At 51.7% G+C, this 17,660-nt stretch overlaps 1 protein-coding gene across 1 annotated transcript; it reads left to right on the top strand.

Annotated features, from left to right (window-relative positions):
• The first annotated feature begins 5,326 nt into the window (after positions 1 to 5,326).
• LOC109749648 (uncharacterized) lies at positions 5,327 to 6,387 on the top strand. The gene has a single exon (XM_020308599.4). The coding sequence runs from the start codon at positions 5,413 to 5,415 to the stop codon at positions 6,250 to 6,252; it is 840 nt and encodes a 279-aa protein (XP_020164188.1). The 5' UTR covers positions 5,327 to 5,412; the 3' UTR covers positions 6,253 to 6,387.
• Positions 6,388 to 17,660: the final 11,273 nt, after the last annotated feature.

Genomic DNA, 17,660 nt, shown 5'->3' with positions numbered 1-17,660 from the left:
ACGACTTCAACTATATATTTCAACGTGTACTTATCATCTTTTACAATTCGACTAGCTTATCCCATGCTATGCAAGACGCTATGTCTTGGAGAGGATGGGGTTTGAGGACCATGAAAGTATGGAAACAAAGAAAATTCACCTAAGGACCCATCATGATATGGATTTCGAAGTAAAACTATACAATTCTGAGAGCGTAACCCATTTTGGTTGCAAAAATTAGGAACCACTTTGCAAGATGTATGGTTTTCATGAGGATATGCTTGTCACCATGGATCTTGGTGATCCTGAAATCGAGCAAAACAATTTGGACATTTGGGTCCTGGTTGATACGCCTCCAATTCTACCGCTATGTGAGTTTTTCAAACATAGTTATTAACTAATTTATATTGTTTATTACAAAATGTTGACAGCTTATTTCCATTGACAGCTTATTTTCATTCTTCAAAGAATGTGCGGAAGATGGTAGATAAAACCCACTACGATGACTGCGAATTAACTTATCAGGAGAAAAATCATCTAATCGCATTTGTACTGATATTGAGAATTACAATATCTACAATCAAACTCCTCAACATTATGGTCAATACGTGCCACTAGTGCACGCGTTGAACAACAGTAACTTCCATGGAGATACCCTGGTAAGATTTTTTACTATTACGACATCCTTGCATCTTTTGCATACTTCTCAAACTAGTACATCATTGCTAACTACGAAGTTATTACTATGTTTTTCAACTGATAATCCCGAATGATTGTGTGCCTCATCTGATGTATCAGCATGGTGGTCGCATTGATGTTTTGAACATACTGCCAGGTCATCCTACGAATCTCAACTGTCCATACCGGATTTCTAAAAGAAGTGGAGGCATGACAATCAAAGAATGAAAAAAATGTATGGACAGTCGTAAGGAGGTTCTTGGAAGCAAAAGGAAGCGAAGCGCAAGAATTGGAGATAGGATGATCTCCCTTCTCCATTATGAAGAGTCAGGGTCTATATTGTTTTATGCTATTTTACCTTAAAGAGGGTATTTAATTAGGTCCTACCTAATACTGATGATCATGTGCCTAGAACAATTAAGTAGGGTTGGTTCGATGCCTATGAGGATGATGAGCGTATGACTTGTTATTAATAACGATCGAGTAGAAGTTGTATGATGATGATTAGTAGGACTTGTTATTACGATGATGCACGATGCGGGCATGAAGAGTTATTATATATCAGTGGGTGAAATAAAGATGGATTGGATTGAAGTGAAGGCAACATGCATGTGGTGCATGTCGAAAGTAGTACAATCCAAACTTGATCAAGTTAGGATTAGTATTACTTTCGACATACACCACATGTTGCCTTCACTTCAATCTAAGCCATGTTTAGGCATAGCAGTAGCGTTGGTAAACCAAGCACGAAGATAAGAGAGAACACTTCTCTCTATTAGCTAGCTAACAACCTAAATTATCCCCCAAAACCCCAAAACCACCCCCTTTCAAAAAAACAAAAACCTCTGCTCCTGCCAGCTGCTGACGCGTGGATGCCTTTTGGTCCCGGTTGGTGCCACCAACCGGGACCAAAGGGCCTCCTGGCTGGGCTCGCCGCACGGGCCACGTGGAGGCCCATCTGTCCCGGTCCATGTAAGAACCGGGACTAAAGGCCCAGGGCATTAGTAACGACACTTTAGTCCCGGTTCAAAAACCGGGACAAAAGGCCCTTAAGAACCGGAACAAATGGCCCTTTTTCTACTAGTGTAATGATATGTGGTTGCCAAGGAACCTACTCCGAAGGCACCCGTCCGTCCATCTGCTGCCCACCATTGCCATCCGCCCACTATATAAACTCCAGGCCCGGCCATAGCCACAGTCATTCTCATCTGCTCCCTTTCTCCTCTCCGCACCACGTCCATCATGGCCTTCTCACGCTCCAAAGCCCTCTGGGGCAGCCTGTCGTTCGAACAAAAGAAGGAGATGGCCGCCATTGCTATCGGCTGGCAGGCCAGCAAGCAGACGGAGGCCGACGACGTCCCAATGGACGGCGTGGCCCAAGACGAGTCGGCACCATCCTCCTCACTGGTGCATGCCGGCATCACCATCCACGAGGCTCATGCCCACTACCTGGACATGGTGCGGGAGGAGCGGGAGGCCAAGTTCCGGCAAGCGTAGGCCGACTAGACCTACAACCTCCGTCTCCTTGACGAGCACCAGCGCACGGAGGAGCAACTCACCGCTGGCACAACCATCGCGCCAGACGTGAACATGGTGGAGCAGGTGGCGCTGCTCAACTCCTACCTCTCCGCCTGCGACATCCGCCGCGACTGCTTGCGGTACCACCTCTATCAGGCGGAATACATGCCGCCTACAAGGAGATGGACGAGGTAGCGGATGAGGTCTTCGGCAAGAGCAACAACGAGGAGGACATCGCCGGATCCGCCAAGGCCGCGCCACGCCGCCACAACAACGAAGTCGGCACGTCCGCGAGCGCCGTCGGCAGTAAGGAAGAGTAATGCATGGTTGGTCGGCGCTGCTCGGGTCCCAAGAAGGCCATCGCTCTTTCCCTCTCGCTGAAGCCAAGCTTGGCGGGCTCAACATCATCGGCCGATTAGCCGCTTCGGAGGCGGAGACAGAGCTAGAGACCGCTGAGGTGGAACTAGAGAAGGCGAAGGCAACAACCGGAGTTTCACTTTGCGGGGCTCACGGCCGGACATGGGAAACGGACGCCAATGATCACTTAGATTAGGTTTAGAGTAGGGTTTAGTTAAAAATCGTTCAAAATGTAATGAATTTCGTCTAGTTTATATGAAAATCAACTTATTTGCATTAATTTCATCCACTTAGTTGAAACCTGGGCTTGAAATTTATGCGGGTAGCGTTGGATAACCGGCTTCTGCATCCATGTCCGCAGACTTGTCTCCGGTCCACCAACGTCTAGGAGAGAGAAATTGTGGGTCAGCTATAGCACATAAATCACTCGAAAAGAAAAGGTATACTAGCACAGAAATAGTTTTGCTTATAGGACAAAAGAGTATCGAGCGGCGAGTGCGCGGCGGGACACGACGGGAGATGCGTACGTACAGCTCGAGGTACGTACAGGTCCGTACAAAAAGCGACATGCCGGCTAGCTGTCTGCGCCGGCCGGCGCCGTGGTCCACAGCGCGGCCGGCCGCCGTGGATCGTGTCGGGCGCTGGCCGTTCGTGCCCGGAAGCGACGACGACAGCGCGCGTACACGCCCATGCGGGCATGCCATGATTGCCAATTTGCCATCGCTGTTGGATCGAGATCCATGCGTGGATCGATCAACTCGGTGACGTGCGTGCTGGCGACCAAAGCGCGAAGGAACCTAACTGTCGCGCAGGTGCAGGTGCAAGGGTTAACGTAAGGGCGCGTACATGCCACTGCCGACGCCGGCCGGGGTCGGCGGGCATGGCATGCCATGTCTCCATGCCTCGTGCCATGGCCGGTGACCGGTCGGCCCTCGTGATTGATTCTCATCTACTACATGTGTTAACATAATTGGCCGCATGCATCTCCCAGATGCAAAGGCCGGGGTCATCCTTCTTTTCTAAAAAAAAACATGTGTTAACATAATAGCCATGATGCCCGATCGGCCGTCGACCCGAGCCGACCACCGGACAGTTGCTTGCTCGCGCGCCGGTAATACTGGCCGCTGCAAAGGGCAGACATGGGTGCATACATGTTCCTGTAGTGCACCGTGGCAACGCCGGTCGACCACACGGTCGCTCGCGTCAGGTGGAGCTTGATTTGCTACCTTGCATGCGTTCCCTCGCCGATCGTGTAAACATACACGCCCACAATTCAAATATGTACCGAGCTATAGTTTCATTTTTCTCTTGAGGGAAGCTATAGTTTAATTTCATCACGTAGTGGTGCATTTCCTGTACCGTGATCATGCATGTGCCTGCATGCATGGCGGCATGCATGACGTCGTATGAGACATTGGTCGAGACGACCGATGCATGCCATGGTGGTGCATGGTTACAAAATAGTGCTAGCTGGCTCCACTGTGATCTTAAGCTCAGTGTGTGGACATGATTAACTGTGCTGCAGGTAGGAGCGCTAATTTACCCGCTCTTGCCCTCACCGTGCACACGTAAGAATCTTTCTCCTCGAGATCCGAGCTCCCTGCCGGCTTGGTTGATTGGTGTGTGATGCCATGCATAGGTAATAAGCCAGGCACTCGGTGTCTCTCGTCTAGAAAAGAAATGGGAGACAAGAGTATCGTATCGGTAGGATCGTGAAGACGCGTGCAGGCGGTGATTTTCCTATCACACTATGCGTGCGCCAGATCACGAGATCAGATCGGTGGTCCGGCGCCCCTGCCGATCGATGTAGGCATGCATTTTCTACTAGTATATGCCCATCGGTCTGACACTTTCGTCGTTATTTGCTCGGTTAAGGGAGCTCATAATGGAGTGTTATTAGTAAATTATATGTACGCTTGTCACTCTAGTGCCTATGAAAAAATAATTCGATTGTCACTGTATTCAGGTGTGCACAGAGCCAGGCTTCGTTCGTCGTGCTGTCGGTGATGCACGGCTCCTTTCCTTCCCTTCCTTTGTGAAGCGATCGAAGACGTACAAGCACAAAAGGAATATGCTTAGTACAGTGCTGGAGTGATTTGGATCGTACGGGTGGTGAGATTGACAATGCATGGCGTGTACACACCGGCTCGGGGCCGGCGGCGTGAACAGGACGGGGGACACCGAGGCAGGCAGGGAGGGGGACAGGCCGGCGCCGCTCGTGGGGTGGCCACTACGGCAGCACACCCTTTGGCTCCATCGCACGGGTGCGTGCCACCGGGACGGCAACGGCAGCCCGTCGTGCACGAGGAAAGGGAACCGGGTCACATGGCGACCAAGCGGAACCGACCACGCGCTCCAGGCGAGATCCATCGATCGGGACACCGCAACGCCGGCGGCGCTTCCACCCGCGGATCGGCCGGGCACCGCATCCACGCGTATGGCCAGCGGCACGGCCACACCTACCCCTCGGCGCCCCGGGGAGTCGTGGCGCGCCACGGTCACCACAGCGCGTCCCCGCCGCATGTGAGGTGAGGTGAGCCGCGGCACTGGAGCACGCGCTGCAGGTAGCTAGTACGTGGATCGAGCTCCAGCAGGCAGCACCTACAGGTCCACGCGTCCCCGCGCGCCCCCCGCGGATCCTGTCCCCCGGCACCACCAACCGCCCAGACGTGCACATGCACAGAGCCACGGACGCGCCGCGATGCCATCGGCGCACGCGCTCTCCCCAGTCCCCACCCACCGTGTCGCCCCATGGCCGGCGCCGCTCTCCCGCTTTATATACTCCTCTCCACCCCATCCCTCTCATCATTCATCACAGCAAAGCAAGCGCAAGCAGCAGCAGCAGCAAGTCAACCGTCTAGGCTCCCTCCGGCAGCAGCAATGGCGCCCAGCTTCGGCCGCTCCATCTCCTTCCCGCTCAGCCCGGCGCGCGTCTCCAGGGCCCGCGCCGCGGCCTACCACGTCCGCTCCGTGTCGCTCCCCTGCCACTCCCACCCGCTCCTCTCCCACCTCGCTACCCACATCTCCGCCGTCCGCGCCTGGATCGCCGCCCCCAGCGCGCCCTCCACGGGCCTCGCCCGCCTCGACGCGCTCCACGCCGCGCTCGCCGAGCTCCTGCTCCTCCCCGAGGCCCGCGCCGCGTTAGAAAGCGGGTCCAACACCGCCGACTGCCTCCTCGACGGCTTCCTGAACCTCGCCGACGCCCACGGCGCCTTCCAGGAGTTGCTCCTCGAGCTCCGCGCCCACTCCGCCGAGGCGCAGGCCGCGCTCCGTCGCCGCGACGACAACAGGCTGGCCTCCGCGGTCCGGTCCCTGCGCCGCGCCGAGAAGGACCTGGCCCGCCTCGCCGCCTCCGTGCGCGTGGCGGCCAAGTTCCCCACGCCCTCCGCGTCCACCAGCGCCGCGGAGGTCGAGGTGTCCGTGGTGCTCGCCGAGGCCGTGGCCACCGCGGCGTGCGCGTCCGCCGCCGTGTTCTCGGCCGTCGAGGCCGTGTCCTCGGCCGCCACCTCCAAGAAGACCACCGCGGCGTCCTCGCTCAGGGCCCTCGTCATGCGGGCCAAGGCCTCCTCCGACGAGGACAAGGAGGTGGCCGCCCTGGAGCGGCTGGAGGAGGTCGAGGCGTGCGCCGCCGAGATCGAGAGCGGCAGCGACAAGGTGTTCCGCAGCATCCTGCACACCAGGGTCGCCCTCCTCAACATCCAGACCCAGACCTGCTGCTGATCCAATCCCTAGCTAATGTAGCCTAGTGTAGTCTTATTTTGGAGGATCATCCTGATCCTGTCCAAACCCTCAAAGTGTACATACCAGTCGATCAACGGATTAAAGCAAAGCAAAAGCTTTTGTTTGTTCCATTTCCATAGCAGACTGTTGATGTCTCTTTACTCTGACAAATCGTATATTTCGCTCGCGCATGGAACACAAACACATGGTGAACTGTCATACCAAAGGCATGAAGGTTTCCCATATAGCTCTTGATCAAAGTGTAGATCGTAATCGTATCAGGTGATTTTTGGATGCGGTTATCTTCCCTTGGGATACCTTGGGATTTCAATCCATGTTGGTCCTCTTCAACAAGATCGCGACACCCAAACGCGCCGCGCCGCCACACTGTCGTCTCTTCAGTCTTCACCCACATAAGAGTTCACTCACAGAAAGTGAAAAATCAACTCCGAAGTGTGTGTGTGTTTGCGAACAACCTCGATGTGTCTGTGATCTGTCCCGTGATTAGCGCATGAGGGCCATTAGGTTCCGCCGCTGCTCTCCTGCTGCCTCCTGCCCTCCCCAAAACTGCTTGCGACCCAGGTGCTGCAACAGGGCGCGCTGCCCTCACCAATTCTCCACACTCCAATCAAAAGGTGAACACTATCCAGTAACCTGTCTTTTTCCTTTTCTTGCGTGGAGTAATCTATCTCAATTACTGTATAATAATCTCTCTCCGTTCTCATCCCTTTCGTGTCAAATTTATACATCAGATTCTAGTTTTGAGATTTGTAGCTCGACAGTTAATTATGAAGAGAAATCACGAGACACTGTAAACATCAATTCATGCTTTTCAATCCTTGGACGTCCCATCTAGCTTCTGCGTGGCAGACTTTTTAGGGCATATGGCATCGCTTCGATCGTCTCACTACCTCATACGTCATGCATGCCGCCATGCAAGCACATGCATGATCACTAGTACATAGCACGCAAATGAAGACGCTTGCATGGTCGGCAAAAACGATAAATTTGACATCTAGACAAAAAGAATTCACAAAGTGAGCTGTTTTTGGAATTTTTTCCTCCGTTTGACCCTTTCGTATAGCGCCCGACAGCCAGGCGTCACACTGCACTGACGCCTGGCCAGTGTCGTACTCTGAACTGCCTGAAAATTGCTAAGTCAGTGTGCAACACCTGAGAATTAGGATATAATATAGCGCCTAAAGTTTAGGCGTTGCACTCGTCCAAATTTATCATGAGATCATCCACCCGCGAAGCATGCATGATTTGCTACATGAGATGAGATGCATGGCGTAAAGTGTTGGAAAGCACTAGTGGCCACATGCATGCGAGCGTGCTTGCATGCAAAAGCTAAAACCAGCGGGGCAGACACATGCATGCGAGCGCCGCTTGCATCGGAGAAAGGACTAGTGGCCATTAGTGCAACGTCTAGACATACATACAGTGTAGCGTCTAGCTCTCAGGCGCTACACACTGACTTAGCATTTTTCAGTCAGTCTGGGAGGTCAGTCGTGTAGCGCCTATCTGTCAGGCGTTGCACAGTGCAGTATGGCGCCTGGCTATCGGACGCTACACGAAAGGGTTAGCGGAGCGAACTTTTTTTTAAGGACAGTTCATTTTGTGAATTTTTTTCGTTCAGAGGTCAAATTTGTCGTTTTTGTCCGCATGGTCCGTCAATGACGACCGAGCTGTACCTGATCGGCGAGGACATGCATGCAAGGGAGCGAATCAGGCTAGACGTGAGGGATCGGAGGGCACAGTCCTCTCCTTTGGTCGATCAGTGTTGGCACAGTGCAGTACGGGAATATGTACCCATGTTTGCATGTTGCAACGGCCATTATACCGGCCCCCGAACAAGCAATTTGTCCTGTGGTCGGCTCGGGTCGAAGGCCATTATAACGGCCATTAACACATATGGATGAGAACGACATGTACACTGCCTTAGGTTAGTCCCCGCACCTGCACGACAGTTGGGTTCCGTCGCGCTTTGGCCGCCAGCACTCACGTCACCGAGTTGATCCAGTCATGGATCTCGATCCAACAGCGATGCCAATCATGGCATACCCGCATGAGCTTATATATGCATGCGCGCTGCTGTCCTCGGTTCCGGACACGAACGGCCAACGCCCAACACGATCCACGGCGCCGGCCGGTGCAGACAGCAAGCGCGCGCGGCGGGCGGGGCGCCGGCATGTCGCTTTTTGTACGGACCTGCACGTACGCATCTCCCCGCCGTGTCATGCCGCGTACTCGCCGCTCGATACTCTTTTGTCCTAAGCAAAACCTTTTTTTCCAAGTGATTTCTGTGCTATACCTGACTCTAGTCCTTTGTAAGGTACATGTTACAACTTACACTACATGGAAGGGATGTACATGGTGCACCACGCATGAGCCCGACTCCACCGCGGCGACCGCATGTGGTCCGGACGCGTCCATTGGGTCGAAATGGACAGAAAACACGGTCCAACGCGCCAACGCAAAAGAACGGGCGTCCACTTTCTATCCGTCCGGTGACCCATTTCCGGCCCATATTTAGTACGTGTTGGCGCCAAAACGGACATGGTGCGGACGGGCGGGACGCGCGTCCTCCCCTGGGCCGCCCGTCGGGGACACAACGTTTGCATTTCCCCCTTCTATCCAAAAAAACCCTCCCGCCCTCCTGCCCCTCCCACTCCCTCCATGACCACCGCCCCACAGCACCCCGTTGTCGCCATCCCGGCGAACACCTCCGCCCGTCACGCAGCCTCGAAGAAGATTGTGCCAAGTTCAAAGATCAATATGCACCTCTAAAGAAGAATGGAGGGCCGGCGACCATCATTGGGCATGAAGATGGATTGAAGAGGCCGAGGGGCAAGACCAACTCAAAGGTGGACGAGAAGCGTGATGCGGCATTTTTCCCTTGCAAGAAACTTTGCAAGGCATGATGACCTACAAGGAAGGGACGAGAGGAAGTAGCAAGAAAAAGAAGAGCAAATGAAAGACCTACATGGACCTACAAACGAAGAAGCTCAAGGTGAAGGAGGCCATCAAAAGGAGGAAGCTCGAGATCGAGGAGGCCGTCCAAACGAAGAAACTCGAGATCGAGGTCACCAAAGCAAAAGAGGTGATGCTAGCTTCATGGCCGTGGACTTGAGCAAGATGTCCCTAAAAGAAGAAGTTGGTTTGAGAAGAAGCAAAAGGAAATGCTCGAACAAGATGATTGAGCATTGGCCAAGAGATACGTCATTTTTGTATGTCGGCTTGTGTGCCAGTATAAACAATGGGGCCGCGAGATATGAACTATGGCCGTTTTTTGTGCGCTGGCAAGTATGCCAGACGTTGGTTTTATTGCCGGCGTGAAACTACAAGGGTTGATCATTTTGTAGGCTGACATGTGTGCCGGTCGCTGGCGCTCTAGCCGGCATGAACTATGTCCGCGGGGCCTAAATATCAGTTTTCATTTCCTTCGCAAAAATTTCAGGCGGCCGGGCAAAATGCATCCGCCGGTTGGGCGCACGGCCGGTGCAAATGTAGAAAGGGCCAGACACCGCCCCTTTGCCCAATCCAAACTGACAGAATTCGGACAAAACGGACGACCATTTGGAGTCACGTGTTACAATTGGCCCGAATAGACCAGATGGGACATTAGCTTAGCTTGGCAGTAAAACATTACTAATCAAGAGTTCTATGGGCACCACTAAGGGCATCTCCAACGTTGACCCCCAAACCGTACACTGCATCCGTCCACGGACCGCGGAACCAGTCCACGGACACTGGTGCGGGAGCCGGCCATCTAACCCTGCCCGCACATATTTCAAACTAGATTTCAACAAACCACATGAATTACATGCAAACCGGATGATTTTTATCTAAATCGAAGCACCTTCATTACATTTTGGACATATTTTAACTAAAAAGGTGATTGGGCCTAAACCTAGCCTACGGCGCCCATCATCCATGACCCGTCCTTGTTGTACCCTTCCGGCAAATGTCGGGTCCATCTCGCTGTCTCCATGAGCGACGGGGAAGAGACCCGCGAAGTGAAGGTGCGGTCACCAGTGAGAAAGAGTAGAACATGGGAGACAGACCGGTCCACTTGGAACTCGAGACCCCGCTGCCTCCAATGCTCTACCCCTCCTCACCGGAGTCCATGACCTGTCCTTCGCGGGTGAACGTGAGGTCCACGGTAGATGTGGATGGGCCGGCACTCTCCTCATGCCAACGTCATGCCCGAAAGCTTGTTGGCGGCGCATATGGAGAGCAGCTAGCGGAGTTCTCGCCTTTGAACGCCTGCGCCGCCAGTGCCGCCTCCATTCTGGGCCGGCGTCAATGCGGTGCGGCCGCTCTGGAGCGACATGAATGCCGGCAGCTAGCTTCGGGTGGGAAAGCACGCAGACGAGGGACAAGCTGGTTTTGGGTGACCTAGGGTTGTCGAAGGCATCGGTCGCAGCAATCTGGACACCCGCAAAGCGCCCCCTTCGGTTAGCGGGAAAAAGAATGTCCGGACCGCCGAGCGGACCGATACAGAACCACGTTGGATGGCAAAACATGTCTAAAAACCGATCGATCCAGACCATTGCGGGCGGTTTGAGGGTCCCGTTGAAGATGCCCTAAGCTAAGAAAAAATAGTAGAATAACAAACGTCGATCTAGTGGGTTGCAGCTACAAGGATATGCGCAAAAACAAGTCCTCTAGTCCCATCGGCGTTGATCGCAAAGCCTGTAACAAGGGGCATGGTACCAAAGCATAAACGGTGAGACCATTAGTGAACATTAATCTTGCCAATTCAAGCACAAAAATGGTCTGAGCATTTTACAAGTGGGCCAGGTGTGCATATTCACTGTTGAATATATTGTGCACGTGTATATTGTGTCTTTGGCCCATCTCCTAGTTCATCTGTATAGTTGAGGTTGTGGCCCCCTCTGTACATCATATATATACATGCCTGGTGCACCGATCAATGCAATTGTTTTGCACAGCCTATACTTCATCTTCTACATGGTATCTATCGCAGGTCGGTCGACCTAACCCTAGCCGCCGCCGCCCCACTTGCCGCCGCCGCCACCCGCCGCTGTCGCCGCCGCCGGTTATCTTCGGTCGCCGCCACCGCCGCCGGTCGCTGCTGCCCTTCCCACCTCACGCCCCCGCCACCCGCCGCCGCCGCTGGCCTCCCTCTAGCCTCCGCTGCCGCCGGTCGCCGATGCTCTCCCGCTTCCGGACTCCCTCCTCCACCTAACCCTAACCCCACCCGAGCCGCCTCAACCCGCGCCGCCCCCACCCGCGCCGCCCGAAACCCTAAACCACTCCATCCACCCCGCACCGCCTCCACCTCCCAAGCCGCGGCATGAGCTCCTCTTCCTCCACCATCCCCAACCCCTTCGCCGGTCCCGATGTCGCCCTTTTCTGTGATCTCAACATCCATGAGCGCGTTCCGGTGGTGCTTGATCAATCCACCACGTCCTACTCCGCTTGGAATCGGTACTTCTCCTTGGTGTTTCGTGAGTACCTGCTCCACGGCCACGTCGACGGCACCATGGACTCGAGCCTCATGATTCACGACGAGGAGTGGATGATCCTCGACGCTGATACGTCTCCGTCGTATCTATAATTTTTGATTGTTCCATGCCAATATTCTACAACTTTCATATACTTTTGGCAACTTTTTATATTATTTTTGGGACTAACATATTGATCCAGTGCCCAGTGCCATTTCCTGTCTGTTGCATGTATTAAGTTTCGCAGAATATCCATACCAAACGGAATCCAAACGGGATAAAAACGGACGGAGCTTATTTTTGGACTATTTGGAAAATTCCGGAAGAAAAATCCACGCGAGACGGTGCCCGAGGTGGCCACGAGGTAGGGGGGGGCGCCCCTAACCCTCGTGGGCCACCCGTAAGGCGGTTGATGCCCTTCTTCGGCCGCAAGAAAGCTAATTTTTGGTAAAAAATCACGGCGAAGGTTTCAGTCAATCGGAGTTACGGATCTCCATATATATATACGACACAGTGAAAGGGCAGCAGACGAGAACGCGGAAACAGAGAGAGACAGCGAGACAGATCCAATCTCGGAGGGGCTCTCGCCCCTCCCATGCCATGGAGGCCAGGGAACAGAGGGGAAACCCTTCTCCCATCTAGGGAGGAGGTCAAGGAAGAAGAAGACGAAGGGCCCCCCTCTCCCCTTCTCTTCCGGTGGCGCCGGAACGCCGCCGTGGCCATCATCATCACCGCAATCTTACCAACAACTTCACCGCCATCATCACCAACTCTTCCCCCCTCTATGCAGCGGTGTAACCTCTCTCTTACCCGCTGTAATCTCTACTTAAACATGGTGCTCAACGCTATATATTATTTCCCAATGATGTATGGCTATCCTATGATGTTTGAGTAGATCCGTTTTGTTCTACGGGCTATTTAATGTTCAAGATTGGTTTGAGTTGCATGTTTTATTATTGGTGCTGTCCTATGGTGCTCTCCGTGTCGCGCAAGCATGAGGGATTCCCGCTGTAGGGTTTGCAATATGTTCATGATTTGCTTATGGTGGGTGGCGTGAGTGACAGAAGCACATACCCGAGTAAGTAGGTTGTTTGCGTATGTGATAAAGGGGACTTGATACTTTAATGCTATGGTTGGGTTTTACCTTAATGAATCTTTAGTAGTTGCGGACGCTTGCTAGAGTTCCAATCATAAGTGCATATGATCCAAGTAGAGAAAGTATGTTAGCTTATGCCTCTCCCTCAAATAAAATTGCAATAATGATTACCGGTCTAGTTATCAATTGCCTAGGGACAAATAACTTTCTCGTGACAACAAGCTCTTTACTAAAACTAATTTAGTTGTGTCTTTATCTAAACAGCCCCTAGTTTTTATTCTTGTGCTCTTTACTTTCTTGCAAATCTATCCAAAAACACCTACAAAGTACTTCTAGTTTCATACTTGTTTTAGGTAAAGCGAACGTCAAGTGTGCGTAGAGTTGTATCGGTGGTCGATAGAACTTGAGGGAATATTTGTTCTACCTTTAGCTCCTCGTTGGGTTCGACACTCTTACTTATCGAAAACTATTGCGATCTCCTATACTTGTGGGTTATCAGACGCCACCATCATCCGCTGGTTCTACTTCACCATCTCCAACGACCTCTTCCACACGGTGGTGGATGATGACGACGACGCCTACGCCGTCTGGACCAAGATCAATGGCCTCTTCACCGATAACAAACTGCAGCGCAAGGTCCCCTCCACGGCGAGTTTGACGGGTGCCAGTAGCTTGACTCATCCATCGATGATTTTTGCATGCGCCTCAAAAAGCTTGCCGATGAGCTCCGCAATCTTGGCGAGACAGTCGGCGACGAGCTCCTCATCAGCACTCTCACCGCCGGCCTCAGCGAGGATTTTGGAAACGCCGCCTCCAACCTCACCCTCATCCCGCAGCCCACTTTTGCCAAGGTGGTAGCGTATCTCAAGTTGGAAGAGCGCCGGATGAAGATGGCCCGGACTCGGGCGACCCACACCGCGCTCGTCGCCGGCACCCGCGGGGGCTCGGCGCCGCCACCACCGTGTCCCGTGCCAGTCCTCCCGTACCCGCCGGCCTTCGCCCCCAGCGTCGGCCGCCCCCTCCCGCCGCCTCCACCGGCTACTAACAGGGGCCGCCGCGGGGGCCCCAAGCGCAGCAGGGCGCCGGCGCTCCACTAGTAGGAAAAGGGTGTAGGAGATATGCCCTAGAGGCAATAATAAATTATATTATTTATCTCTGAGTTCATAATTATGTTTATGTTCCATGCTATAACTGCAATGATTCTCGAGTCTGCAATATCCACGAGGCTCGGAGGAAGACTCATATGCACGTGTGGAATAATAAACGGTAAGAAGTATTCCTAGTCTGGCCTCTAAGACTAGCTCAAGCGTTGCATGATGGTTCTGTTTTCCTGATCATGGGCATGTCTATGCCAGCAATTTTGAGGGCACAATGTTAAGAGAACATTTGTGTTGAATCGACCCGGATTGATGTTATGCTATGAGATTCATTCATCACAAGTTAATGGTACATAACACAGAGATGGTTAACGTTTGCATGATTCCTTAGACCATGAGAGTATCGAGTTTCTTCATGCTTACTTCATGAACTTTGGGGTTTGTTAAACGTCATCCGTAAATGGGTGGCTATTACGTCGGCTTACGGGTTCATGGAAAAGTGTGTCAAGTAACTTGATAGCTCAAGATTGGGATTTGCTCCTCCGACGATGGAGAGATATCTCTGGGCCCTCTCGGTGTTACGGTATCCATCATCGTCTGGCCAGACACTTTGTGATTTGATCACGGGGATGCCGGAACACGATAACGAGAAAAGAGAACAATACCGGTAACGAGGTAACTAGCATAGTGGACAAGTTGTTGATCCACGGGAATGCCAACATGTCTCACCTCGGGTATTTGTAACATATCGCGAAGCAACAGGAATAGCACACGGCAACTGGAGGTTCACTCGAATATTTATTCGTGTGGGTATAGGGGTCAATATGGGTGTCCACGGCTCCGATGTTGATCATTGATCGGAAAGGGTTCCAGTCATGTGTATACTTCACCGAACCTATAGGGTCACACGCTTAAGGGTCATCTATCTTCTGAATACTAGACAAGGAGTCTGAGAGAAAATCACCGAAAAAGTTTCGGACACCGGAAAAGTTTCGGACACCGGAAAAGGTTCCGCAGAAAGAGGTCATCGGATGAGTTTCGATGAAACTGAAAAGTTGTTTCAGGGGATACCATAAAGTCAAATTCGTTTCGGCACATGCCTGATAATTCTTGGAGGGTGCCAGAATCATTCTGGAAGCTTTCTGGAATTTTCCGGGATAATAACCGGATATGCTCCGGAGCTGCCGGAACCACTTCAGATGCTTTTCGCACATGAAAATCACTAAACCGGAATTGTTTCGGAACGCGTTGAAAATAATTTTGGTGGGTACTGGAAATGTTCTAAGCCCACACAAATATTTTCAGTTTGAACAGACGCTGAAAAATGTCGTCGTGAATAGTGAAGTGCTTTTTGGGATATTTTATGGTGAGTCACCTTTTGGGATATTTCCAAAAGGCTTCTAGAAGGGCTTGGGGGCCAAGCATGCTCCTCATGGGGGTCCCCCAAGGGGGTTGGCCGGCCACATGTGTGGGGCTCCATGGAGCTCCACTTCCCTCCCCATTATGCCCTTCATGTGTGACATTTACATGGGCATTTTGGGTTTTTGTGAGCCATCCCTACCCCTTGGCTTTCCTATAAATAGAGGAGGAGTGGGCAGCCCAAACATCATCCCTTCTCACATACAAGTGCCATGCAATGATCTGGCTTCTCTCTCCCTCCCCGCGAAATAGTTTCGTAGAGCCGAAAGGCTGTCTGGGTTCCGGCAGGAACTAGTTCTGGACGGCGAAGCCCTGCCGGATAGATGACACCGTATGTGTGCAACTCTGTAGAGAGATCGTAGTTTCGGTCTTAGTTCGTGAGTGCCTCCCGAAGGGCTGTCCATGTGACCGTCCGAGTTTCGAAGGTCCTCCCGAAGGGCTGTCCGAGTGACCGTTCGAGTTTCGAAGGTCCTCCCGAAGGGCTGTCCGCGACACCGTCCGGGGGGGTTGTTCGACCGCCTCCCTGAGGGCTGTCTGAGGAGCAGATGAGGGTATACATCCTCGCGGTTGGGAGGTTGTAAATCCTAGCTGCGGGGATCTGCACCGCCGATCGTCATCGACTCTACTTCCCGCTGCGCTACGAGTCGGTAACGAAAAAGATCAAACCATGTATGTAGTCTCCATAGTGGTCCTAGGCTGGTGCGTAGGTCGGAAAATTTTTGTTTTCTGCTGCGTTACCCTACAGTGGCATCATGAGCCATGCTATGCATAGATGCAGGTTTCGATCTAGAATACATGGAGATGTATGGGTATTGCATAATATAATTAGGTAGTAGATGAGATCTATTGCTGAAAATTATTTATGCGGGTGACAGATGAAATCTGTTACCCGAGGTTCTTGTTGCTTCCCTAGAATTTGCGTTTGCTCAATCTCGAGACAGCATGGTGGAATTTGAGAAAGTTCTGGCAATCCGTGATCCTGATTGATCATGGAAGTGCTATCAGTTCTTTGGGTTCTGCCGTAGTCAAAAGAAAGATGAAATTCGCATATGAAAGGGCATTGCAGATATTATCTGCACGGGGGTCATGCGTATGACGAAGTTTAGTATGGGGCTCGAGATTTAATTATCTCGTGTTTCATACACCCCGAGATGTTAATCTAGCAACTTGAAAAATCATACTTGATGATAAAACGTTGGTAGCTGCGGTTTAAGTCAAAACCTTAGAAGCCACGTAAAATAAAATTTTGCATAAACCGATTAGAGGCGTCTAACTTGGTTTTGCAGGATGTGCATGTGATGTGGTATAGCAGTGCTCATACTAATTCGATTAAGTATGAGATGACTATATGATGTAATTTGATTAACATGACCTGCGTGTCATGATTCGGCATGATGGCTGGAGCCATATGATTGCACTTTAATGACCTGCGTGTCAACCGTTGTAATGCATTATTTTGTTAGCTATAGAGATAGCAATATTATCTGGTGCATCGACAAGGTGGTGGCAATCTTCGCGAAGGTGAACACCGACGCGAATGCCGGAGACGAAGAAATGAAATACTTCTCCGTCAGGAAGGGCTATACCATATCATGCTATTATGAATTGCCTGAGATGTTTATCCCTTATGATGCGCCCTTCTTGATTGCGCGGTAGTCGCTTTTTATTAGGGTGATCTCTCACTTAAAATATCAAAGTAGTTAGTGTTCACCCAAGTGTAGCACCGTCTGAAATTCGTATCTTTTCGGGGTGCGCCATGTACACATGAGCAGGAACGAATCGAGAGGAATGAGGCGGGTGAGGTCAGACCTCGCAGCAAGATCACTTGGTTGTCTTTGACGTTCAGGCAGGAGAGTCCTGAGCTCGGAACACGCCCATCGAAAGATGAACAAGAATCACATAGAGATGTGATCGGCAAGTTGGCCTACCGATTGAAATTCGTGTCATCAGTGATGAACCCGTCAATGGCATCGAATAGAAATATGGATCTTGAATCACTCTAAATCAATTATGAGAGATATTGATTTGAGTGGGAGCGCATTTTTGAATTAACATGTTTAATTCTTAGTGCAATTAATTATGAACACTGTCTAAGTGTTTCTTGCATAATAGTTGTAGAATAATGGCTCGCATTTCCACCTTCCCTATTAAAATTGAATAACTGTTAAATATCTGATTAAAACTTTACGATTGGTAACGTAATATGAGGATTGTCCTCAAAAGTGCCGAGAAGGACTTTGTCCTATGGCATGCTTTCCGTATCCTCCCGCTAATGCTATGGATCATGTGACTCTCGTCCTTCGATCCAAAAGCTAGAATTCT

The sequence above is a fragment of the Aegilops tauschii genome, chromosome 7, assembly GCF_002575655.3.
Source record: "Aegilops tauschii subsp. strangulata cultivar AL8/78 chromosome 7, Aet v6.0, whole genome shotgun sequence".
Lineage (NCBI taxonomy): Eukaryota > Viridiplantae > Streptophyta > Magnoliopsida > Poales > Poaceae > Aegilops > Aegilops tauschii.
Note: the sequence above shows the minus strand (reverse complement) of the source record. Positions and strands in the feature narration are given on the sequence as shown.